At 47.0% G+C, this 20,913-nt stretch overlaps 1 protein-coding gene and 1 long non-coding RNA gene across 3 annotated transcripts in view; one reads left to right on the top strand and one right to left on the bottom strand.

The window, feature by feature from the left end:
- The window catches only part of LOC106977628 (RH-like protein), a 36,481-nt gene that overhangs the window by 14,501 nt on the left and 1,067 nt on the right, over positions 1–20,913 (top strand). The window contains exons 4-9 of one of the 2 annotated variants that reach the window (XM_015075156.3): positions 3,669–3,816; positions 4,583–4,752; positions 6,441–6,578; positions 8,724–8,857; positions 13,437–13,516; positions 17,209–17,282. In XM_015075156.3, coding sequence (XP_014930642.1) covers positions 3,669–3,816; positions 4,583–4,752; positions 6,441–6,578; positions 8,724–8,857; positions 13,437–13,516; positions 17,209–17,282 — 744 coding nt within the window. Of the gene's footprint in view, positions 1–3,668; positions 3,817–4,582; positions 4,753–6,440; positions 6,579–8,723; positions 8,858–13,436; positions 13,660–17,208; positions 17,283–20,913 lie in introns of those variants that run through there. The other variant, XM_027060044.2, reaches the window with a different exon arrangement.
- On the bottom strand, positions 330–8,399 carry LOC106977629 (uncharacterized). The gene is made up of 3 exons (XR_008293056.1): positions 7,978–8,399; positions 4,678–7,737; positions 330–3,752 (listed from the first exon to the last, which is right to left on the bottom strand). It is a non-coding gene; the product is annotated as an uncharacterized LOC106977629 (long non-coding RNA).

Below are 20,913 nucleotides of genomic sequence, written 5' to 3'. Positions count from 1 at the left end.
GCAGGTCTTTTCAAGGGAGCTGGAGACATTTGGGGAGGGAAAAGGAACAGTTTAGAGTGGAAATTTAGATAGGAAGTTCTTACCATTTATTAATTTTTGGTTCTCCCCATCTGTCTATAGGACTTCATTTTAACCCCTACTTCAGTGTATATTTCCTATAAATAAGGGCATTCTATTACATAACGGTTGTTCAATTAACAAACTTTGGAAATTTACATTAACACAATATTATCTTATTCAAATTTCACCAATTTTCCCAATAACATCCTGTTACAGCAAAGTTTAAAAAATATAAATATATATATATAAAGTTTACATATATATAAAGTTTAGTTTATATAAATAGAAATATATAGTTTATATATATAAAGTTTAATATATATAAAATATATATAAAGTTTAGTTTATATAAATATAAATATATAAATATATATAAATATATATAATATTATATATAAAGTTTGAAAAGTTTATATACATAAAGTTAAAAATATATAAATAAAGTATTTTTTTCTTTTGGGTCCACGATCACACTTTCCATTCATTTCTCATGTCTCCTTAAACTTCTTTGATCTGGAACAGCTTCTCAGTCTTTATCTCTCATGAACTGGACGTATTTCGAGATTATAAGCCATTTATTTTGGAAGGCAGCTATGTTCACCACTATCTCACCAATACTGCACCTAAGCCAGTTATTTTGTCGAATGTGGCTTTGTGTAGTGTTTCCTCACGATTGGTTGAAGAATATGCATTTTTGGCAGAAATTACACGGGAGCGATGTTATGTCCTACTCAGTGCGAAGAATCAAGAGACACATGCTGTCAATTTGTCCCATTACTGAGGATGTTAACTCTGATCACCTGTTAAGATGATGTCTGCTGGGCTCTTCCACTGCAAAGTTACTGTTTTCCCCTTTATAATTAATAAACATCTTGTGGGAAGATAATACCCTGTTTCTTATCATGTTTTTCACACACTGATTTTAGCATGTTGATTTTTTTCTTTTGCCTGAAACAGTACGATTGCCAGTATTTTTTTTCCTTTTTTTAAGACTTTATTTTTAAGTAATCTGTTTACTTAAATTATGTATTAAATAATCTCTATTTAGAGATCTCTAATCTCTAAACCCCAAGGTGGGGCTCATACTTATAACCCCAAGATCAAGAATCACATACTCTACCAACTGAACCAGCCAGGCGCCGCCCCCCCCCCCCATATTGTTTTTTCTGATTCCATCTTCCCTTCCACACTCATTAGTTACCGTTCTGCTGTAAGAAAGAACTTTCTCTTCTTCTCCATTCATGCTTTTATTTGCTTGTTTGTTTATTTATTTAGATCACTATGGGCTCAGGGATTCACCCAGGCATACTTCCATTTTCTGCCGCTTCTCTCTGCTTACTACAAGGATGAATTCCCACCCCTTACTTTCAAGGAAGAAAATTGCACTGGAGCTTTTTTACACAAAACGAAGGGAATTTAACATAAGGACCACCAAGGGCAAGGGGTGGCAGCCAGTCTCAGGACTGGAACTGGATCTGAGGAGTCTTTAAGACCCCAGGCAGGTCACGCTCTCCATCTCTGGGTTCTGTTCCTCCCTGTACATCCAACTTCTGTGCACATCAGCTTTCTCTTTGGTGGAGACCACGTATCTCTCCTACCGCTGTTATTCATGCGCCTCTAAGGCCCGGATCCTACAGGAAACAGCTCTCTTTGCTCTCAGCTAGTCCCAGGTCTATGGTCCAGTAAGATAGAATCTGATTGGCTCCCGCGGCCACATGTCTACTCTGGGCCAATCAGCTGCAGCCAGCGTAGGCGGTCACAGAGTAAACACGTGGCTAGTCAAGAGAAGGGGTAAATTCCCAGAGCTGCAACGCGCGTTGTGTGCCGTTCTTTGTAAACCTGTGCCTGCTTTGCCAGGGTCCTCGTAATGATTGTTTTAAAAGGCCGCAGTTTTTCAAAGCCATCTCCTCTCCTCTCTTCTCTGCGGCTTTGAATCGCTAGGTGAGATGGTGCACAGGAGGATTTAGTACTGATTTTGAGAGGTGGCCGCTTCACCTCGGAACTTCAGTTCAGCCTGGGTTCTTGAGTGGAAAGACTCAGGAGGAAACCAGAGGCAGCAACCAGAGCTGTTTCAGTGGAGGCAACTCGAGAAATGGGTACAGTATTCCACGCCAACAATCCCCACTTGTGGTTCCTGGATTCCTGGGGGACCTCACACAGTTTTTGCAAGGGACTATCACAGACTTTCGTTTTCATGTGTAAGTGAAATGTGTGAAGGTATCCTTCCCGTTCACTCGTTCATTTCACATGTCTATTCCATGTCTATTATGTACCGGGCGTCTTTTAGGCAATGCAACTGTTGGGGACCTTCCATTCCAGAGGGAAAGGCTGCCAATAAACCATCATATAGGCAAACGGTATTGCGTGTTAGAGAGTGTTAAGTACTACAGAGAAAAAATAAAATGGGAAAGGAGATACGAAGAGTTGAAAGAGGGATAAAATGTTAACAAGGTGGCCAGGGAAAGCTTCCCTGAGTAAAAAAAAAAAAAAAAAAAAAAAAAAAATTTGAGTAGAGACATGAAGGCAGCAAGTGTACAAGCCACGTGGGTGTCTGCGTATAAGGGCAGGTCAAGGGCAGGGCGGTGGGAGTGGCCTGCCTCTTCCAGGAGTATTTTATTGCCCACGCTGTTTAGAATTGTTGGCGCGTGGTGATAATAAAAAGACAGGCTTTTAATTGCTTTTATTATTGTTTCAAATTCTCTCCAGACAATGCACCCCCTGCCTGCCTGCACCCGTGGTGGCTCACTCCTTTCACCTGGCATTCCAGGCATTGGAAAAGCCAGTGTGAAGTGGGACTGACCTGGGAGCATATCTGTGGGTTTGAGAAAGAGTGAGAGTGTGTCAGGAGTGGAGCAGGAGGTGAAGCCGGGGAGGTTAGGGAGCGAGCAAGTCACAGAGGGTTCTATAGGTCAGAGCAAGAACGTGGACGTGGACACTGAGCGAGACAGGAACCATTGGAAGATTCTGAACAGAGATGGCCATGCGCTGACTGAGATGTTCACAGGGTCGCTCTGGCTGCCATGTGGAGAGGAGTCAGTAGGGGGACGGTGATTATTGCAATAATTGGGGGTAGCGGTGATGGTGGGGCCAGTGAGGCATGGTGGTAAAAACTCTGCCAGTTCTGGATATTTCTTTGAAGGCACAGTTGACAGGACTTACGAGTGGTCCACTAAGTGAGTTATTAAGGATGACTAACTTTGATGTTCATAAAGCAAACTTAGCGTATGTCTAGCATTTACTAAAGACTTTTAGTTCAGCATTATAAAGTCTGGCTGCTTTATGCTGCAAAATTTATACTGCTCACCTCTCCATCAATTCTGCCAAAAGTAGGAAGCAGTGGGGGCGCATGTCCATGTGGCTTTTTGCCTCACCTAAGTGGATCCCAGCCAAAAGCATGTAAGAGCTACTGATAAGGCCAACCAGCAATTTCCCTGGAATAAGTACATGGTTACTCCCAGGTCTCCTCTGAGAGGGGAGCTGCTGGGCTGGCTAAGCGCCAAACGCTGGTCTCATGACTCCCAAGTCACACCTTAGGGTGAAGCTCAGAACTGTCTCCCGGGGATTGGCCCATGGGCGGAGGCTGTGGGCATTCACTGCCTTTGTTGCAGAAGGACAACCACGTCAACATGATGCACATCCACGTGTTTGCAGCCTATTTTGGGCTGATGGTGGCCTGGAGCTTCCGGAGGCCTCTGCATGAGAGAGTGATGGAGAAAGATCAGACAGCAAAGAGCTCCAGTTTGTTAGGCATGCTGGGTGAGGACAAGGTGGGGTGGGGTGGGGTGTGGGTGGGTGGGTGGGGGGGTCTCACCCCTGGAGTGAGCCAGAGGTTCCCAGATGGCTCTGGGGAAAAATCTCTCTCTCCTTTACCAACCCACTCAGGGTCCTCGGAGCCCCTCCATGATGACTCATTTCCCTGAGTGGTGTTGAATGGATTCACAATCCCTTCTAGGGCAACGCCCTTCATTAATATCCAGAGGAGAGGGAAGACTCATGTACTTGAGTTTAAATCAGTTTGCCCAATCCTTTTGTCCTCAAGTTAAGGGAGGGAAGTGGATTAGTGGAGAAAGCGGAGGCCAGCAGTGGAGAGAGGGACAGGGAGGGGAAGAGGACGGTCATCCTGGTGTATCCTGCAAAGCTGCAGCGGAAATGCTGAACCCTGACTCCCGGGAGAGGCTGGGAGGAAATCAGGCAGTGAGCTGGGCAGCAGGTGACCCAACAGCCAGCTATGAGGCCAAATGAAATTGGCACATTACGTTCTCAAAATAAGCATTGGGCCATCACAAATCGGACTCAGGAGGCCTGGGGGTTGGTGATCTCAACTCTCTGGGCCTTAGGTTTCTTGCTTGTAAAGTGTGTTAGTTGGGCCCTATCAACCTGAGAATTCAGAGGAGACATGACTTGCCCAAAGTCACATAGCTAGAAAGTGACCAGGCTGAGACTTGCCCACTCCAGGAAGCGCCCACAGGCTCAGGCTTTGGAGTAGTGCTGGTTCTGGGAAGTGACCCTTTCTGGCCCCCAGGAACCCTCTTCTTATGGATATTCTGGCCGAGTTTCAACTCTGCTCTGCTGCTGGACTCTCCAAACGAAAGGAAGAATGCCATGTTCAACACCTACTATGCTCTTGCGGTCAGCGCGGTGACAGCCATCTCGGTGTCGTCCTTGGCTCACCCCCAAGGGAAGATCAACATGGTGAGGAGGGGGCTGTCCCTTGGGGAGCACTTGGGTCTTGCAGGCTGGACACATCTTCACGCTTCCTGTCCCAGAGCTAGCCCCACTGGGTGACAGAGTCTTATCTGCAGTATCACGGAGCATCAGAGCATCGGAGCATCGGGGAAGGGCACTGGCTTATCAAAGGGAACTACAGTGTAGAGACCATGAAATGATCAAAGGCTGTCTTCGGGGAGTGATTAAATCTATCAGTGTTGACATCAAACAGACATAAGTTTGAAACCTGTTTCTGCTAGTTACTAAAGCCAGCCACCATGAGGAAGAGTCAGCAGAGAAGAGCTAGAATAGAATCGGTCAGTCTCTCTCCTTCCCCTAAGAAATTTCTAGAATGGAATGAATAGAATCAGAGGTAAAGGAGTATGTTACTTTAGCCATGTGATCTTGGCTAAGCCACTTAAACCTTTGGAGCTACACTGGCTCATATGTGAAGAGGGACTTACAAGAACATGCTCATAAAGTGCTCCATGGCAAACATCACTGGCTATTACCAATGTGGCCAGGGAGTCTGTGTGTGTGAGTTTGGGGGGGAAGAGACATGTGAAGAGGTAGAGCTAAAGACAAAACGGTTTCCCATGAAGATCAGTTATGGGGCCAACCAGCCAGGGGACATGGGAAAAAGTCTAGAGAGACAGCAAGGCCTGGGGTGGACAGAATGTGGCCATCCATGACAGGTTAAACACTAAGAGGCATGAGTGTCCTTCTGGGGGAGCCCCGTGGTGACAGGGAGTCTAGGCTCAGACAAGGGGGGGACATCTAGGGAGGCAAGTGTGGCCGGAAGGTCAGAGAAGCCAGAAGCTGGTCCCAGGGCCCAGATCTCCCAAGACCTGGTTTGAGTGGAGGGGAGCAGAGGGAAGTAGCAAGAACCCACCCTGTTCTAGAGGAACAAAGGACATAACCGAAATGTGACCCAGGAACAAGGGCTAGCTTTTTTTTTTTTTTTTATTTTGAGAGAGAGAGAGAGTGCATGCGTGGGGGACAGAGAGGGAAAGAGAGAATCCCTAGCAGGCTCCACACCAGCAGCGTGGAGCCCAACATGGGATTCGTACTCGTGAACCGTAAGGTCATGACCTGAGCCGAAATCGAGAGTCGGATGCTTCACTGAGCCACCCAGACGCCCCACAAGGGCGAGCTTACTGACGTTAGGTCCAGTGGTACAGAGTGGCAGAACCACTAAATAGCCAATAATAATGATAAAAATAGTAAAAGCAATAATGATGGGTTATATTTCTTGAGCCTTTACTCACGGTCCCTGCTAGCTAGGCCCTGGGCTCAGAGTTGTACATGTGGTAACTCATTTAATTTTACCGTAACCGTATTACGTAGGTACTGCTAAAACTCCATTCTTCTGGCGGAAAAGCTGAAGCACGAATGCTTAAGTGGCCAAAGACACATCACTAACAAGCGCGAGGGTGACTGGGATGCGCTTTGAAGTTCAATGCCTCCCAGTCAGGTTGCCTGCCCCCTGAGCCTGAGAAGTAGAGTAAGATTAAGACAATTGATGAAGGTCATGGACTCTCAATAGAGAGGAGGGGGTGTGAAGCAGGGAAGATATTACGGTGTTGCTTGCTACCAGCTTACCAAGCAACCCTGGGCGAGATGTTGTCCTCTCTGTGCCTCGCTTCACTCGCCCACGAGCTGTTTCTTTGCAGAATCATATCCACAATGCGGTACTGGCCGGAGGTGTGGCTGTGGGTGCCTCGTGTTATCTGATCAGCTCTCCTTGGCTTGCCATGGTGCTGGGCCTTACGGCTGGACTGATCTCCACCGGAGGAGCCCTGTGCCTGCCGGTAAGAACTGGGCAAACAACACCCTGATGTGCCTTAGACCAGCAGGGCCCCGGGAGCATGGTGGGGCCATGCAGTGCCATGGGCTGCATTAGGCAGGCACTGGCACCTTCTCAGGCTGGCTTCAAAGCTTGGGTGAGATACCCACCCAGGTTGGATGGTACATTTGTTAGGATCTGGGGAGCAACTAACAGAATCCACTCAAGTTTGCTCAGGCATAGGGGGGGATATTAGAATATGCTGCTGGGAACCCAAGAATGGCTGACACCAGGGACAGGAGTGTTGTAAGGAGCCCAAGAAGTCCCAGCTCTTCTTCTTTCTTTGCTTCTCCTGAATATCCGCTCTAACCTCACTTTGTAGACTTCCTTCCCCCTCTTCTTCTCCTACCCACATGGTGGAATGTAGTCTTGCTCTTCGGGAAAGCAGCCAGGTAGAATCTCTCGGCCCTATACCCAAGTGTTCTGGAGAAGGGACCCCTTGGTTTAGCTTGGACAGCGTGCTTATCTTGGGCTGGGGTGTAGGGGGTGCTGGAGCATAACATACATACGTGGCCACTGCCCATGAGCCACATGAATGAAGGGGGGAGGGCAGCAGCCAGAAGAGGGACGCTGGGCCAATCCAGGCCATGTCCACTTCTGATTGTTTAGTTCTTCTAAGCAGATGGACTTTTCTTCCATCCATACTCAGCAGTTACTAATAATGCCCGGATACCCCATAATAGCCACTTTGTTCTAATACGCTTCTAAGAGAAATATTTAGGAGCAACAACCCTTCATGGGTTTGAAGGCTTGGGAGGAGAAAAAGGAGTAGATTTTTAAGAAGCTGAACTTGGATGAACAGTGGATATTCCGGGAGGCAGTTTCAATCCAAGATAGGGGAAAACGTACCGACAATTTGATCTGACCAGCCGTGAGTAGTCTGCTCTTCACCTTTGGAACTGGAATAAATGTCTTGTAGCTCTTCTGCTCTGAGGCCCGATTCTGAGAGGAGGAGCATACAGCCAAAAACTGCGTAACGAGTTCTCATCAGGCTGGGTGTCCATTGCTTCCTCTAGGCCTGTTTCCTTGACTCTGTCACTGGGGGAATGATTCAGAGATGATTCACTCCTTCGTTCGTTCGTTCATTCAGCATGTATGTTTTCACATTGATCCTGCTTCCCGGGCTGTAGGGCAGTGAGGGAAATGGACAAATGAACACACAACCACGTGGCAGCTGCTGCAAAGCCCCTAAGCCAGCCTGGGACGGATCAGGAAATGCCTCCTGGAGCAGAGGGTGTCTCAGCCACATGTTGACAGATGACTAATATTAGCCGGGCAAAGCGAGGGGCAACATATTCCAGACAGAAGGCACAGTGTGTTCAAAGGCTCAATGGTGAGAAGAGACACCAAAGCATTGAGCTCACCTGGGAGTGTGGTGGCACCACAGTCTTGAGAGACGAGAGATACTCAGGTATATCCCCTGGGCAGGTTGAGGAGTCTGGGTTTTTATTCTGACGGCAAAGGGGATCCTCAGGAGGGAACTGGCCTGTCTAATTTGCATTTGTATCCGAGTATGTTGGCTCATGGCCCCCTGGAAGGCTTAAGCGGCAGAGGGGAAGGAGTGGTGAGGATAAGTCTGGAGGGGTGGTGACATTCTTTTCTTCTCATTAGCCATGCTGTCTTTGGGGTGGCAGTTAAGTTTGGACTAGACCAGTGGGTCTCAGTCACCCACCATCGTCCCCTCCAGGGACGCTTGACAGTATGCGCGGACATTATTTGGTTGACACACTGTGTGGGGATGCTCCTGGCATCTAGAGGGAGAGCCCAGGGATGCTGCTTCACATGCTACGACGTTTCACAGCACAGGGTCATCAGGCCTGCGCTAGACCCTTGCTTCCCAGAGGCTGGTCAGTGGGCCTGTAGCCTTGGCATCACCCGCAACTTTGTTAGAAATGCAGAATCTCAGGCCCCAGGCTCACCGTATCTACCTCTGCGATCTAACAAGCTCCCCGCGTGATGCCCGGGCACCTGCAGGTCCGAGATGCGCTTCCGTAGGGGAGCCCCAATGCCTACCCCCTTTGGGTGGCCCTGGAGGCCAAGGATCTGTGGAAAACCCGGGTGGAGAGTCCCAGTCCTGCACGTACATCTGCTTATGTGACGCTTGTTCTAGATGTATTTTAACCACGTGCTGGGGATCCACGACACCGGTGGCGTGTACTACACCTTCGGCTTGCCGGGGCTCCTCGGAGAGATCGCCCACATCGTGCTGATCACGTATCAAGTCGACCAGACCAAGAGTGCCATGTGAGTCACTCGGCTCGTCCCCTTCACGCCCCCATTCAGCTCGGGGTGAAACGCGCCCCCCGCCAGAGCCCTTCGCTGAGGCACACGTGTTCAGAGCCAGGCACTCAGCAGGCCTTAGCAAATATTTGTCGGCAGATGGGTTAGTAAACCCTGCAGAGCCCCTACCTCTCCAGGCCGTGGCTGCTTTCCAGGAAGGACAGCTTAGGGGCGGGGCAAAGGCAGACAGGTGTGAGGCTCCCCCAGATGACCTGACAGAGCAGGTCCATCAGGCCAAGCCAGCCGAGTCCGTTTTACAGCCGCTGGTGGTTTGGGTCTCGGGGAAGATTGTGTTGTGCAGTCGGACTTGTTCTGACCTTGTACCAGCAGGTACGCTACCTGATCTCTCTAAGCCTCATTGCCTGATTATGAATGCAGACACTGATGGCGCATTCCCTCCTAGGGTTGTTGGAGGCGACTTGAGGCCAGGCACCTTGTGGTTAAAAGGATTTAATACTTTTTTCTTACACATTTTTTTAATGTTTATTATTTTTGAGAGAGAGAGAGAGAGAGAGCGCGCGCGCACAAGCGGGGGAGGGGCAGAGAGAGGGGTAGATACAGAATCCAAAGCAGATTCCAGGCTCTGAGCTGTGAGCACAGAGCCCGACACGGGGCTCGAACCCATGAACCACGAGATCATGAGCTGAAGTCGGATGCTTGACCGACTGAGCCACCCAGGCGCCCCAGGATGTAATACTTTCATGTAAGAAAACACTAAGCACAACCCTCCCTGAGGCCTGGGGAGAGGAGGAGCTTGGCCAAGGTCTCACTGTGAGGCAGGAACGTGGGTCTCCGGACTCAGCTCAGATCCTATGTCCTCCAGACAACGGATGGCGGCAACTCGTTTCACAAACCCGAGCCCTGGCCATCACCTCCCGGGGCTTGCGTGACTATCTTCCAGGCGTGGTGCACATAAAATGAAAAAGTGACTTGGGCATGATACGGGGATAGGTTTTTCCGGATGAACTGATATAGCGATCGCAGTAATAGTACTGATAACAATCGCCGCTGTTGATTGACAGCTTTCTAGATGCCAGGCACTCACTACGCGAAAATCATCGAATGCATCATCTCATGGAATCCTCACGACCACCCTGTGAGGTATTATCATATTCCAAGAAATGATACGTTTGGGGTAGTGATCTGCCCTAAGTCACTTGGCTGGAGCCCATCTCCAGGTGGGGAGACACCTCACTGGGGCTCCGATGGTGTGTCTGCCACTGTTTTAACAGCTGTGCAACTCAGCAAATCCTTTCCCCTCTCTGGGCCCCTGAGTCCCCTCTGTAAAGCTCAGGTGCCTGCTGGGGCCGGGCCGATAAGGTCAAAAAATGGGAGCAGCGAGGGGAGGCTGGAAAACAGTGGGAAGTTGCTCCTCAGCACCAGGCGACCATAACTGCACGGGGACCAAGGCTCAGTGTCCCCAGATGTGACTTTTCAAGAGAAGCCAAAACTCCAGAGCTATGCACCTACATTCCCAAGCATCGGCAAAAGATTCAAAATCGTCAAGACACGTCGTGTGGGCCAAATTCTGCTCCAGGGCCGCCAGTCTGTGACTTCAGAGCCGCCGGCCCTTCTAGCTTCCTAAGTCTGTGATTCTGTGGCTCTCCTAGAGCAGTAAATCCTACCCTACCCCAGACCTGCATGGTTAGAAATCTGGTGATGAGGTAGGCGCCTGGGTGGCTGTTGCTTTTAAGTGCTCAACTCCTGATTTCGGCTCAGGTCACGATCCCGGGGTCATGGGATCCAGCCCGGCGTGGGGCTCCCCGCTCAGCACAGAGCCGGCTTGAGATTCTCTCCCCCGCCCCCCACGCTCTTCACCCCGCAAAATTTAAAGAGATCTGGCGATGGGAGCCCGGCAATCTGTCTTCCACCCAGCCCTCTAGGTGATTCTCCCATAAACCAGTTGGAGACCGCTGGCCTATAGCAAAGAACAGGAAAACAAAGGCCGGTTGACCAATGGGGTGCTGCTAAAGTATTAACAAACAAAGCCCTGACTGCCGTGGTGCAAACACTCCCTTCTGTGGCCAATTGCAAGCCATCAAGGGGCTGTCACTGAGTGGGTACACTTAGGAAGGGTTGCGAACACGGCCTGTGCACCCACCCTGTGAGTCATACCTCTGTGAGTCAACTCTGACTGCAAAACCTTATCACACGCAGGCACCGGGCAGCAGAGAGAGGGAGAGAGGGTCTGGAACTGAGACTATGTCTTTGGGTTTGTAGTGGTGGGGTAATGAGTGGGGGGAGGTCTCCGGCTGGGCAGGAAGAGAAAGCATATATTAGAGTTTGTGCTTGGGTGGGTTATAATATGAATTTTGCACTCCCGTGAAAGCTGACTGGTGGAGAGAGAGGAGTAAACAATTTCGGCTGTTAGTTGGGCCCAGTGATAAATGAGTGCCAAGTAGACAAATACTGAATCCAAGAAACACAGTTAAAATCAGTGTTCTATTGTATGAATGCAGCACAATTTATGTATCCACTACTGATGAGCATTTGGGTTCTTTCCAGTTTGGAGCTATTACGAATATTCTAGTGTTGCCGCCATGAACATTCTAGCACTTTTTTTTAGAACATACAAACGCACTTCTGTTGAGCAAATGCCTAGAAGCAGAATTGTTGGATCACAAGCAGAATTGTTGGATCACAGTATTCCCATGATCCCTTTTAGAGGAAACTTCCAGTTTTCCACCATAGTCTGTGCCAGTTTCTTCACCTGTGGCACCCGAGAGTTCCCCTTACCCTATATATTCTCTAACACCTCATGTTTTTCTTCTTTTTAATTTTCTCCATTTAGGCATCAAACTTATCTTTTTTTTCTTTTAAAGTAGGCTCCACACATGGTGTGGAGCCCGACGCAGGGCTTGAGCTCACAACCCTGAGATGAAGACCTGAACTGAGATCAAGAGTCAAACGCTTAACCAACTGAGCCACCCAGGTGTTTCTAGGCATCAAACTTTCTCATTTTATTATTATTATTTTAAAAATGTTTTTAATTTTTAAATGTTTATTTATTTTTGAGAGAGAGAGAGAGAGACAGAGCACACATGGGGGAAGGGCAGAGATAAAGGGAGACACAGAATCCAAAGCAGGCTCCAGGCTCTGAGCTGTCAGCACAGAGCCTGATGTGGGGCTTGAACCCACGAACGAAGAGATCATGACATGAGCCAAAGTCGGGCACTCAACAGACTGAGCCACCCAGGCACCCCATCTATTATTATTACTTTCTTTTTTAATGTTTATTTTTGAGAGAGAGACAGAGAGCATGAGCTGGGGAGGGGCAGAGAGAGAGGGAGACACAGGATCCGAAGCAGGCTCCAGGCTCCGAGCTGTCCGCACAGAGCCCGACGCAGGGCTCGAACCCACGAAGTGTGAGATCATGACCTGGGCTGAAGTCAGATGCTCAGAAGTCAGATGCTCAGCCGACTGAGCCCCCTGGGTGCTCCTAGGCATCAAATTTATCATTTTCTTATTATTTTCTTACTGTTTATTTTTCAGAAAGAGAGATCACACGTGTGTGAGCACTAGTGGGTGAGGGACAGAGAGAGGAGACAGAGGACCCAAAGCAGGCTCTGTGCTGACAACAGACAACCCTATGTCGGGCTCGAACTCAAGAGCCGTGAGATTGTGACCTGAGCTGAAGTTGGATGCTTAATTGAGCCACCCACTCAAACTTACCATTTTAATTTTAATTTCCCTGATAACTGATTAAATAGGGCACGTTTCATATGCTTTTTGGACATTTGATTATCTTTTTTTGTGCAATGTCTCTCCAAGTTCTTTAGTTCTTTTGCCCATTTTTTTTTGTTGTGCTGTTCTGTCTTTTTCTTATAGATTTGTAGGAATTCTGGTTATAGAGCCTTTGTCACATACATGTGTCATGAATATCTTCTCGCATTTTGTAGGTTATCTTTTGCCTTCTTAATGGTGTCTTTTGATGAACAGAAGTCTCCATTTTAATACAGTTCAATTTATCATTGTTCCCTTTACATTTGCATGTTCTGTTTAAGAAATGTTTCTCTATTGTAAGGTCATATAGACGTCCTGCTAGGCCACTTAGTAGTTTAAAGCGAGGTCTCGGGGTTGTCTTGAAGGAGGGAGGACAGGGAAGTATGTTCAACAGGGGTGGGCAGGGGAGATGAGCCTTATAGCCAAGCTATGCTCTGCGTTGCCCTGATGGAAAGAGAACTCATCTTTAATTGCCTATGAGGAAACCTGGGGCTCAGAAAGGTTAAGTGACTTGCCTAGGATTATGCAGCTAGTGACAGTTCTTGAACATGAACCTGGGCTTTCTGCCTCCTGATCGAGTTCATCACCCATGGGTTCTGAGAATTGAAGTAAGCCGAAGAGGATCTTAGAATCCCCCCTTCCCTTCTTACATGTCTGTGTGGCTTTGCGGGAATGTGACGGGGGAATGTGTTGCCAGGGGAGAGGACGTTTGTTCTTCTGGTAGCCCTTTCTGACAGCGTCATTACTGATGCAGACAGTCCTTTTTGATCTCTGCAGTCTGATGCCTGAATGTGACTGTATTCTGCTTTGTCATTTCTAGGATTAACTACCAGTTGCTCTTGGACATTGGGGCACTGAGCTTGGCCATGGCTATGGGTCTGCTAATTGGTCTTTTGACAGGTAAGTATGAGACCACCCTTCTTCCCCATGGTGCAGGGCACAGGCCCCAGGGCCAGAGTGCACCTGCCCCATGGCTGGATGTGTATACCCATCCCCTTCTCTGTGAACCCCCTCAGCTCCGGCCAAATGAGGCAAACCACTAAGACCTTGATTAACAACAACAAGAGAATCACATCATTTCAGCATGGGAAAGGCCCTCAGAGGCCGCTTGCTGTAGGTGTGGACTCTGAGGGCCAGAGAAAGTTAAGAGACTTTCCTGAGGTTGTAAGTAGGGGTGAGTGGCGACACTGCAACCTTGTGAACCCAGGGCTGGTGGCTTCACCCAATTTTGTGCATAAAGCCAAGGAGACCCTTATGCCAAAAAGCTTACCTTTATTTCCTGAGAATATTCAAAGTATTATTTCGTTCAGCAAATATTTATTCAGTATCTACTATGAGCCAGACACTATTCTTAGGCACTAGGGACACAACAGTGAACAAAACAAGTTCCCTCATCCCATGGGGTTGATATTCTAGTGGCGGGGGGGCAATAAATAAACGAAGAAGTAGAGTATTTGCTATGTCGGAGACTCAGGGTAGAGGAGCATAGAGTCAGTGTGAGGGTGGGGTACTCTTTTAGAAGGGGAGGAAGGGTGAGGCCCCTGGGTGGCTCAGTGGGTTAAGTGTCTGACTCTTGATATCTGCTCAGGTCCTGATTTCATGGTTGTAGGATCCAGCCCTGGGTCAGGCTCTGTGCTAAACGTGGAGCCCGCTTAGGGATTCCCTCTTTTCTCCTCTCTCTCTCTGCCCCTCTCCTGCTTGCACTCTCTCTCTTTCTCAAAATAAATAAATAAACATAAAAAAAAAAGCATGGGAAGGAAAGGTCTATCTAATAAGTTGACCTTTAAGCAGAAACCTGAACAGAGAGAGGCAACAAGACCTACCACCCATGTGTGTATTGGCAGAAGAGCATTCCATGAAAAGGGATAGCAAGTGCAAAGGCCCTGAGGCAGGAGCAAAGAATGCTCGGGGTGGCTGATATGGATATAGTGAAAGGGAGAGTGGCAGGGGTTGAGAACAGAGTGGTAATAAGGAGCGAGATAATTCTGAGATGGGAAGCCATTAGAAATCTTTAAACAGAGGACTGAAGTATGCTTTTGCTCCTGCAATATGACAGAATAGCGAAGAACCTCAGGGAGTTTCTAATTTGCCAGTCTTGTTTATATGCTAGGTGAAAAGATGCTTTCTGTCCAGAACTGCTCACCTTTATTCAACAAGCAAACAGCTTTATTGGTTAGACATTCATATATTGTTCCCTAAGCAGGGAGTGAATGCCAAATGAGAGAGAAAATAGCATTAACAGACATAAAAGAGTTGTATGGCCTTGGGCATGTCGGTTTACTCTCTCTGAGCCTGGGCCTTGGGAGGCTTTTCTGTAAAATGAAAGGACCGTGGTAGCTAATCATTGGGCTTCTTTTATGCTCCAAAGCAAATATGAAGGTACTTTTTGGAATTGCCTCGGTGATTTTAGACAGCAAGACTGACTAGAGTCACTTTAACATACCAACTGGCCTCAACTTTCATCAGAGTCGAGGAGATTAAATACAGATGAGAAAAATGCCTCCCTCTGTAAGTTTGCGTTCCATCTGTGGTGGCAGTCCAATCCTGAGTAGGGTTACCAGATTTAGCGAGTGAAAATACAAGGCACCCGTTTTTTAAATTCAAAATTAACTGAGCATCCTAGATTACTTTATCTGGCAACCTTCACCCGGACTATGACACCATTCACCATCATCACTAGTATTCACAAAATGACACTGATGTGCACTGTCTTGTAAAACCCCTGGGAGGGCCTTTTTTTAATGCTTCACTGGAGTCAAAAAAGAAAATGGAGGAAAAGACACTCACAGTGTTCCTTTAGGAGTCAAGACCAATGAGCGTCCCTCTTTCCACGTAGCTTTGAACATAAAAACGCTGGTGAATAAGAAAAACGTGAACAGTGGAAGGGGAAAGAGGCCACTAAGCAGCCAAGATAGCACCTGACTCCCTACAGCCAAGCATTTTACTTGTCAAGAGGCCCCTGATTTGGGGCCTGTCTACATTTACTTAAGAAACAATCCTATGAGGGCACCTGGGTGGCTCAGTTGGTTAAGTGTCCAACTTCGGCTCAGGCCATGATCTCACCATTCATGAGTTCAAGCCCCGCATTGGTCTCTGTGCTGACAGCTCAGAGCCTGGAGCCTGCTTTGGACTCTGTGTCTCCCTCTCTCTCTGCCTCTTCCCTGCTTATACTCTCTCTCGCTCTCTCGCTCTCTCGCTCTCAAAAATAAATAAACAGTAAAACTTTTTTTTAATAATACTAAAAAAAAGAAACAATCCTATCAAGCATGGTTATTGGGTTTCTGAATTCAGGCACATTAGAAATGGCAGGTTAGAGGTGGGATAGTTTTCTCGAAGTAAGGCACACTGGTAGAAGTTAGAGGTCAAAGTAGACAGCCTAACAGAAGAAAAGAAATTCTTTAAGCCAGACACTAGAACATGTAAAGCTTGGGCTGCTGAGAGAAGAAGCCAACAACCCCAACAGCTATATACTTTCTCTGCATTATATAGTGCATTTCATAAATGGATGTTCCTAGCAATATTTCCAATTAAAAAAAAGGTCTAACTGTGTTTACTATTGTCTCATAAGACACGAAAATATAGCATATTTTGAATGGATTTTCATCAGCTATCTGGAAAGTTCATGTAGGTGTTAGAGATCGTTTCTGAGTAATTCTAGCTAAATGAAGCGTGCTGGTTGCCTCCTACATGCCAATATCAGTTAAAGGTGTGCCCTACAAAAGGAAAATGTGACTAAGTACATGCCTACTCTTGTTAATCTTAATATTTAATGCATGAGGGCTGATCATCATTAAAAATACATAGATAAGGGGCGCCTGGGTGGCTCAGACAGTTAAGCATCTGACTTCGGCTCAGGTCATGATCTCACAGTTCGTGAGTTTGAGCCCTGTGTCAGGCTCTGTGCTGACAGCCTGGAGCCTGCTTCAGGTTCTGTGTCTCCCTCTCTCTCTCTGCCCCTCCCCTGCTCATATTCTGTCTGTCTCTCAAAAATAAATAAACATTAAAAAAAAAGAAAAAAGGTGAGCAATCACTTCATGTATCCTGGGAAATTCGGCCAACTTTGTGCAGCTGGAGGAAGGCACAGGGCCAAGGTCTCTGGGCAGGGGCGAGATGGGTGGAGAGAAGAGTAGGCACAAAAGCAAGTTGGTATTTTCCTAACTAACAAGTGGAATCTTGAGCTGAGGTCATGGAGAGTTTATTGGAGCTGGTGACGCAGGACCTACAGGGCCACCTAACTGGAGTTGCTGTCCATGGTAGTTCCTGTGTTCTTAAAGGATCCACTTTTAGGTAGGGGCACCATGTTCTATTCCATCTTGGGAAGCATGTCAGATCCGTGGCTATTGCATACCTCTCACTGTCATCTTAATCCTTTGGAGATATAATTGCACTTGCCAGTTTCCTTTAAAAGGTGTTTATAGAATTAACTAAGCTGATCCAGGAAGGACAGCACTCCAATTTGTCTGTCTCCTGGTTGTAGAAGAAAAAGGGATTTTTGTGGAGATAAGCATACCTGGCATAGGATATTTTTATTAATTTTGAGATAACAAACGCTGTGCCCTAAATGTTTAACATGTAATTTTGAATTTTAACAGGTTTGGTCTTAAACCTCAAAATATGGAGAGGACCTCATGTATCTAAATATTTTGATGACCAAGCTTTCTGGGAGGTAAGATTTTTAACCTAATGTCATAGATTTTGAGTGAATGAACTCAAAAAGATATCTGGTATATCTGTTTATAGGTCGACCTGGTGTTTGGAGAACAAAATAAAAACAAAATGTGCGTGTGTGTGTGTATACATGTGTTGGTGAGGGCTGGGGAGGTGGTAAAGGTTACCATTTCCCTGATGCCTCAAGGTCACTGAAGGTCAGAGATGTGAGAATGGCCGCTGGCCACACTTCTCCCATCTGGAGTCATCAAAGTGGGCAAATAGTTTGACAGGAAGGTGATAGAATCCTGCAAGGCAAGGGCCAGAAGGCCTGCAGGGGCCAACAAATCTATTCCCCTCATTTGGCAGACACACTGAGTGGAACCATGGCTGTTCAAGTTCCGAGTGAGTGTGTGGCACAGCTTGATCTAGAACACAACTCTTGATAAATTATAGCCAGTGGACACAAGAAAACTTATACTCTAGGAGTCTGGGATGATTTAGCCAAAGAACAGAGAGCTCAAGCAATGCAGCTGCTGCTGTGGGTCTCTGTGTTCCGTGTCGCATTTGTTCTCATGCCTAGGCCAGAAAGAGGGTCAGGGCTCATTTCCTGTCATCCTCCCTTTGACCTACACTCTCACATTTCACTAAGAACTCTGATATGTGTAGGACGTCTGGGTGGCTCGGCTGGTTAAGAACTTTGATACGTGTCACCTTAGGTAACTTCCATTTGATGCTGAGGTTGAGTGGGCAAACATCGCAAAACTATAAATGGGAGGTTGGGGCTGACAGAGGTCAGGCTAACGCCCAACATCATACCATTGTGAGTGGCAGAGGCAGGAACCAGGCCTCCTGAGTCCCAGGCCGATCCTTTCTCCACCTGCCATGCCAAGATACTGATCACGAAAGGGACAGAGGACCAGCCTTATTATGGATGGGCCTTGGCATTAGCATTTGTAGAGGCAAAAAGGAGAACCGGCCTCTTGTCCTTTTCCTCCCTTCTTCATCGCTTCTCTTTCCTTCTCTTCCTCTTCAAACAGCTTTATGGAGGTGTCACTGACAGCAGACACATATTTAAAGTAATATAATTTGATACATTTAAACATGTTTATATGCCCATAAAACCATCACCACCATGTTTCCTCATGCCTCTTTGAAACTACTCCCTCCCCACTCCACCCCATTCCGTCCCCAGGCAAACACCTAACCGCCTTCTGTCCAATAGATTGGTTTACATTTTCTACAGTTTTATAAAAACGAATCACACAGAACATTCTTTGGCATCTTTTCGCCAGCGTACTTATTCTGAGAGTCGCCCATTACGTGGGTGCTTGTAAAGCGTCTCATCTCGTACCAGCTTTTCCCTCCAGCTGGTCTCTCCCAGTCCCTGCAAGGGTTCCTGCCCCTCTGGCGGCAGCAGGGTGATCTAGTGAGTTACTCAGAAAACTGGTTTAATCCAGCCATTCGTTGGGCAAGTATTTATTGAGCAACTACTATACGCCAAGCATTCTGCTGATTAACCAGATATGCCGCAAACAGGACAAATGTCCAGCTCAATTATTTGAGTTGCAATAAATATTTGCTAACTAAATGGGGGAAATCTGAGGAACCCCGCCTCACACTGGCCACTGCGGCAGTGGGCGAGATGGAACAATGAATGGAGACCAGTTCTGCAGGGTGTCACATAGGCCAGTTTCTCAACCTCTCTTACTGGTAAAATAAGGATGGTAATCTTTGTTCTACCTCACCAGGTTGTTTGGGAGACCAAACGAGAGGTAACAATGTCCGTAACTACATTCTGTAAAATGCAAAGCAGCACATGAATGTGAAACGGGGGGTTAACCAACCACAAAGGAATGCGTAAGCCTAATACTTATCGTTTATCGTAAGCCTCCGGTGTCCGATTTTGTGCTAGATGCTTTTCAACATTATCTGACTTTTATCCTCGCAATAACTGTGCCCAAGAGTAAGGATCCCAGTCTCGAAGATGAGCAGTAACTTGTCCAAAATGATAGAGCTAGTAAGTAAATGGAAAAGGAGGAATTGAACTGGTGTCTGGCTCCGAAGACACAGCACGTGTGTGTGTGTGTGTGTGTGTGTGTGTGTGTGTGTGTGTGTGTTGTGGGCAGTTGCTGGAGGACAGTCACTTCTCGCCCCGCTATTCTGATTTAGTTTCTTACAGCTGAGTAGAGCCATTTACTCAGCAGTGTAACACAGCTTTCATTTGAAAAGCCAAATATCCATTAAAGAGGCAAGAATTCAAACTTCCAAAGCTGATAAATCCAGGGGTGATTTTTTTTTTTTTTTTTGTAAACCATCCAAAAAGGATTTTAAACATTATTGAATCTCCTAATGCACTTCAGGGAACCAGACTTCTGGGGGTTGGAAGGGACATTCCTCTGCTGGTTGCCCAGACCATGCCTAGAGGTTTGGGGGTTGGGGTACTCGCTATTCCCCAGAGGTCCCCCATCTCATCCTCGGATGGTTCTATTACTAATTGATCATTTATTCACTAATTAATTCCATTTAAAGTATTACCTGATCTATGACAGAGCTCTTGGGTGGAGAGCCAGGGAGACGAATCTAAACAAAATACAGTTCTAGGTCTCAAGAAACTGCATATACTAATCCCCTGTCTTCCTGTAGATGACAATAATCCTAACTCAGATACTGATTTACAAAAATTCAGTTCATAACGCAAGATTTCATGTGGCTTGTGCCTTCACTAAGAGAGTAAATTCCTTCCTTCAACTTTTAATTTCAATAACCCATGGATTTTATTTTGTGCTTTCCAAAGCACAAGGACTCACTGACATCCACTTATTCAAATTAATCCCACAGTTAACCTTTCTGCAGAAAATAGCTTTGTTGGGAGTCTGCCGCAGGCAAGCCTCTGTTCTGGGTACCGTGGGGAAGGAGGGCATCTCAGAGAAACTAGGGCTTTCACCCCTTGGAAGGACTGGGTCTTTCTAGGTGCATAGCTCTGTTCAGAACGGAGTACGTGATCCTGGCAGTAGCTGCTGGCAGGAGAGGAGGGTAGGGTCCTGAGTCTGGGGAGGTCAGGGAAAATGGAGCTTGGAGTTGTGTTGGATTTGGGTAAGTGACAGGAAGTGAAAGACATTGCAAGCAAGGGGAACAGGAGAAGCATGAGGCCATCTGGCTCAGCAGAGTTGGTGAAGAGAAGGATGAAAGGTAGGTTAGAGCCACTTGACTTACCCTTCAGGCAGCTGGAAGCTCCCAGAAGTTTCAGTGGGGAAATGGTACAGATAATGTTTGAGAGTCGAGTAAAGTAAGTTTAAGCTTGTAGAATGGATTCTGAAACGAGTGCAAGTATGCTGAAGATCATCCACTGGCTTCTGAACAAGTATTTGCAGCTTATTTTTAACACGATTTCATTGCCAAGAAATACAAACACCACCACTGATTTAGCATGAAAATACCTCAGAATGTGTTACAAGTTCCTCCTGCTGTTTTGTAAAATTCTCGAAACCTAGCCTTGTCGCACGGGTATCACCCCAGCTTCCGATTAAAATAAATGTTCTAGACACACAGTAAGGATCCAACAAATGCTTGTTCAACAAAAATGAGGAGAGGCGGTTTTTAGAGCAAAGTAGGAAAACAGATTAGGAGCCTGCCAACTGACTCCTCTC

The sequence above is a fragment of the Acinonyx jubatus genome, chromosome C1, assembly GCF_027475565.1.
Source record: "Acinonyx jubatus isolate Ajub_Pintada_27869175 chromosome C1, VMU_Ajub_asm_v1.0, whole genome shotgun sequence".
In the NCBI taxonomy this organism is placed as follows: domain Eukaryota; kingdom Metazoa; phylum Chordata; class Mammalia; order Carnivora; family Felidae; genus Acinonyx; species Acinonyx jubatus.
This window is presented reverse-complemented; position numbering and strand designations above follow the sequence as displayed.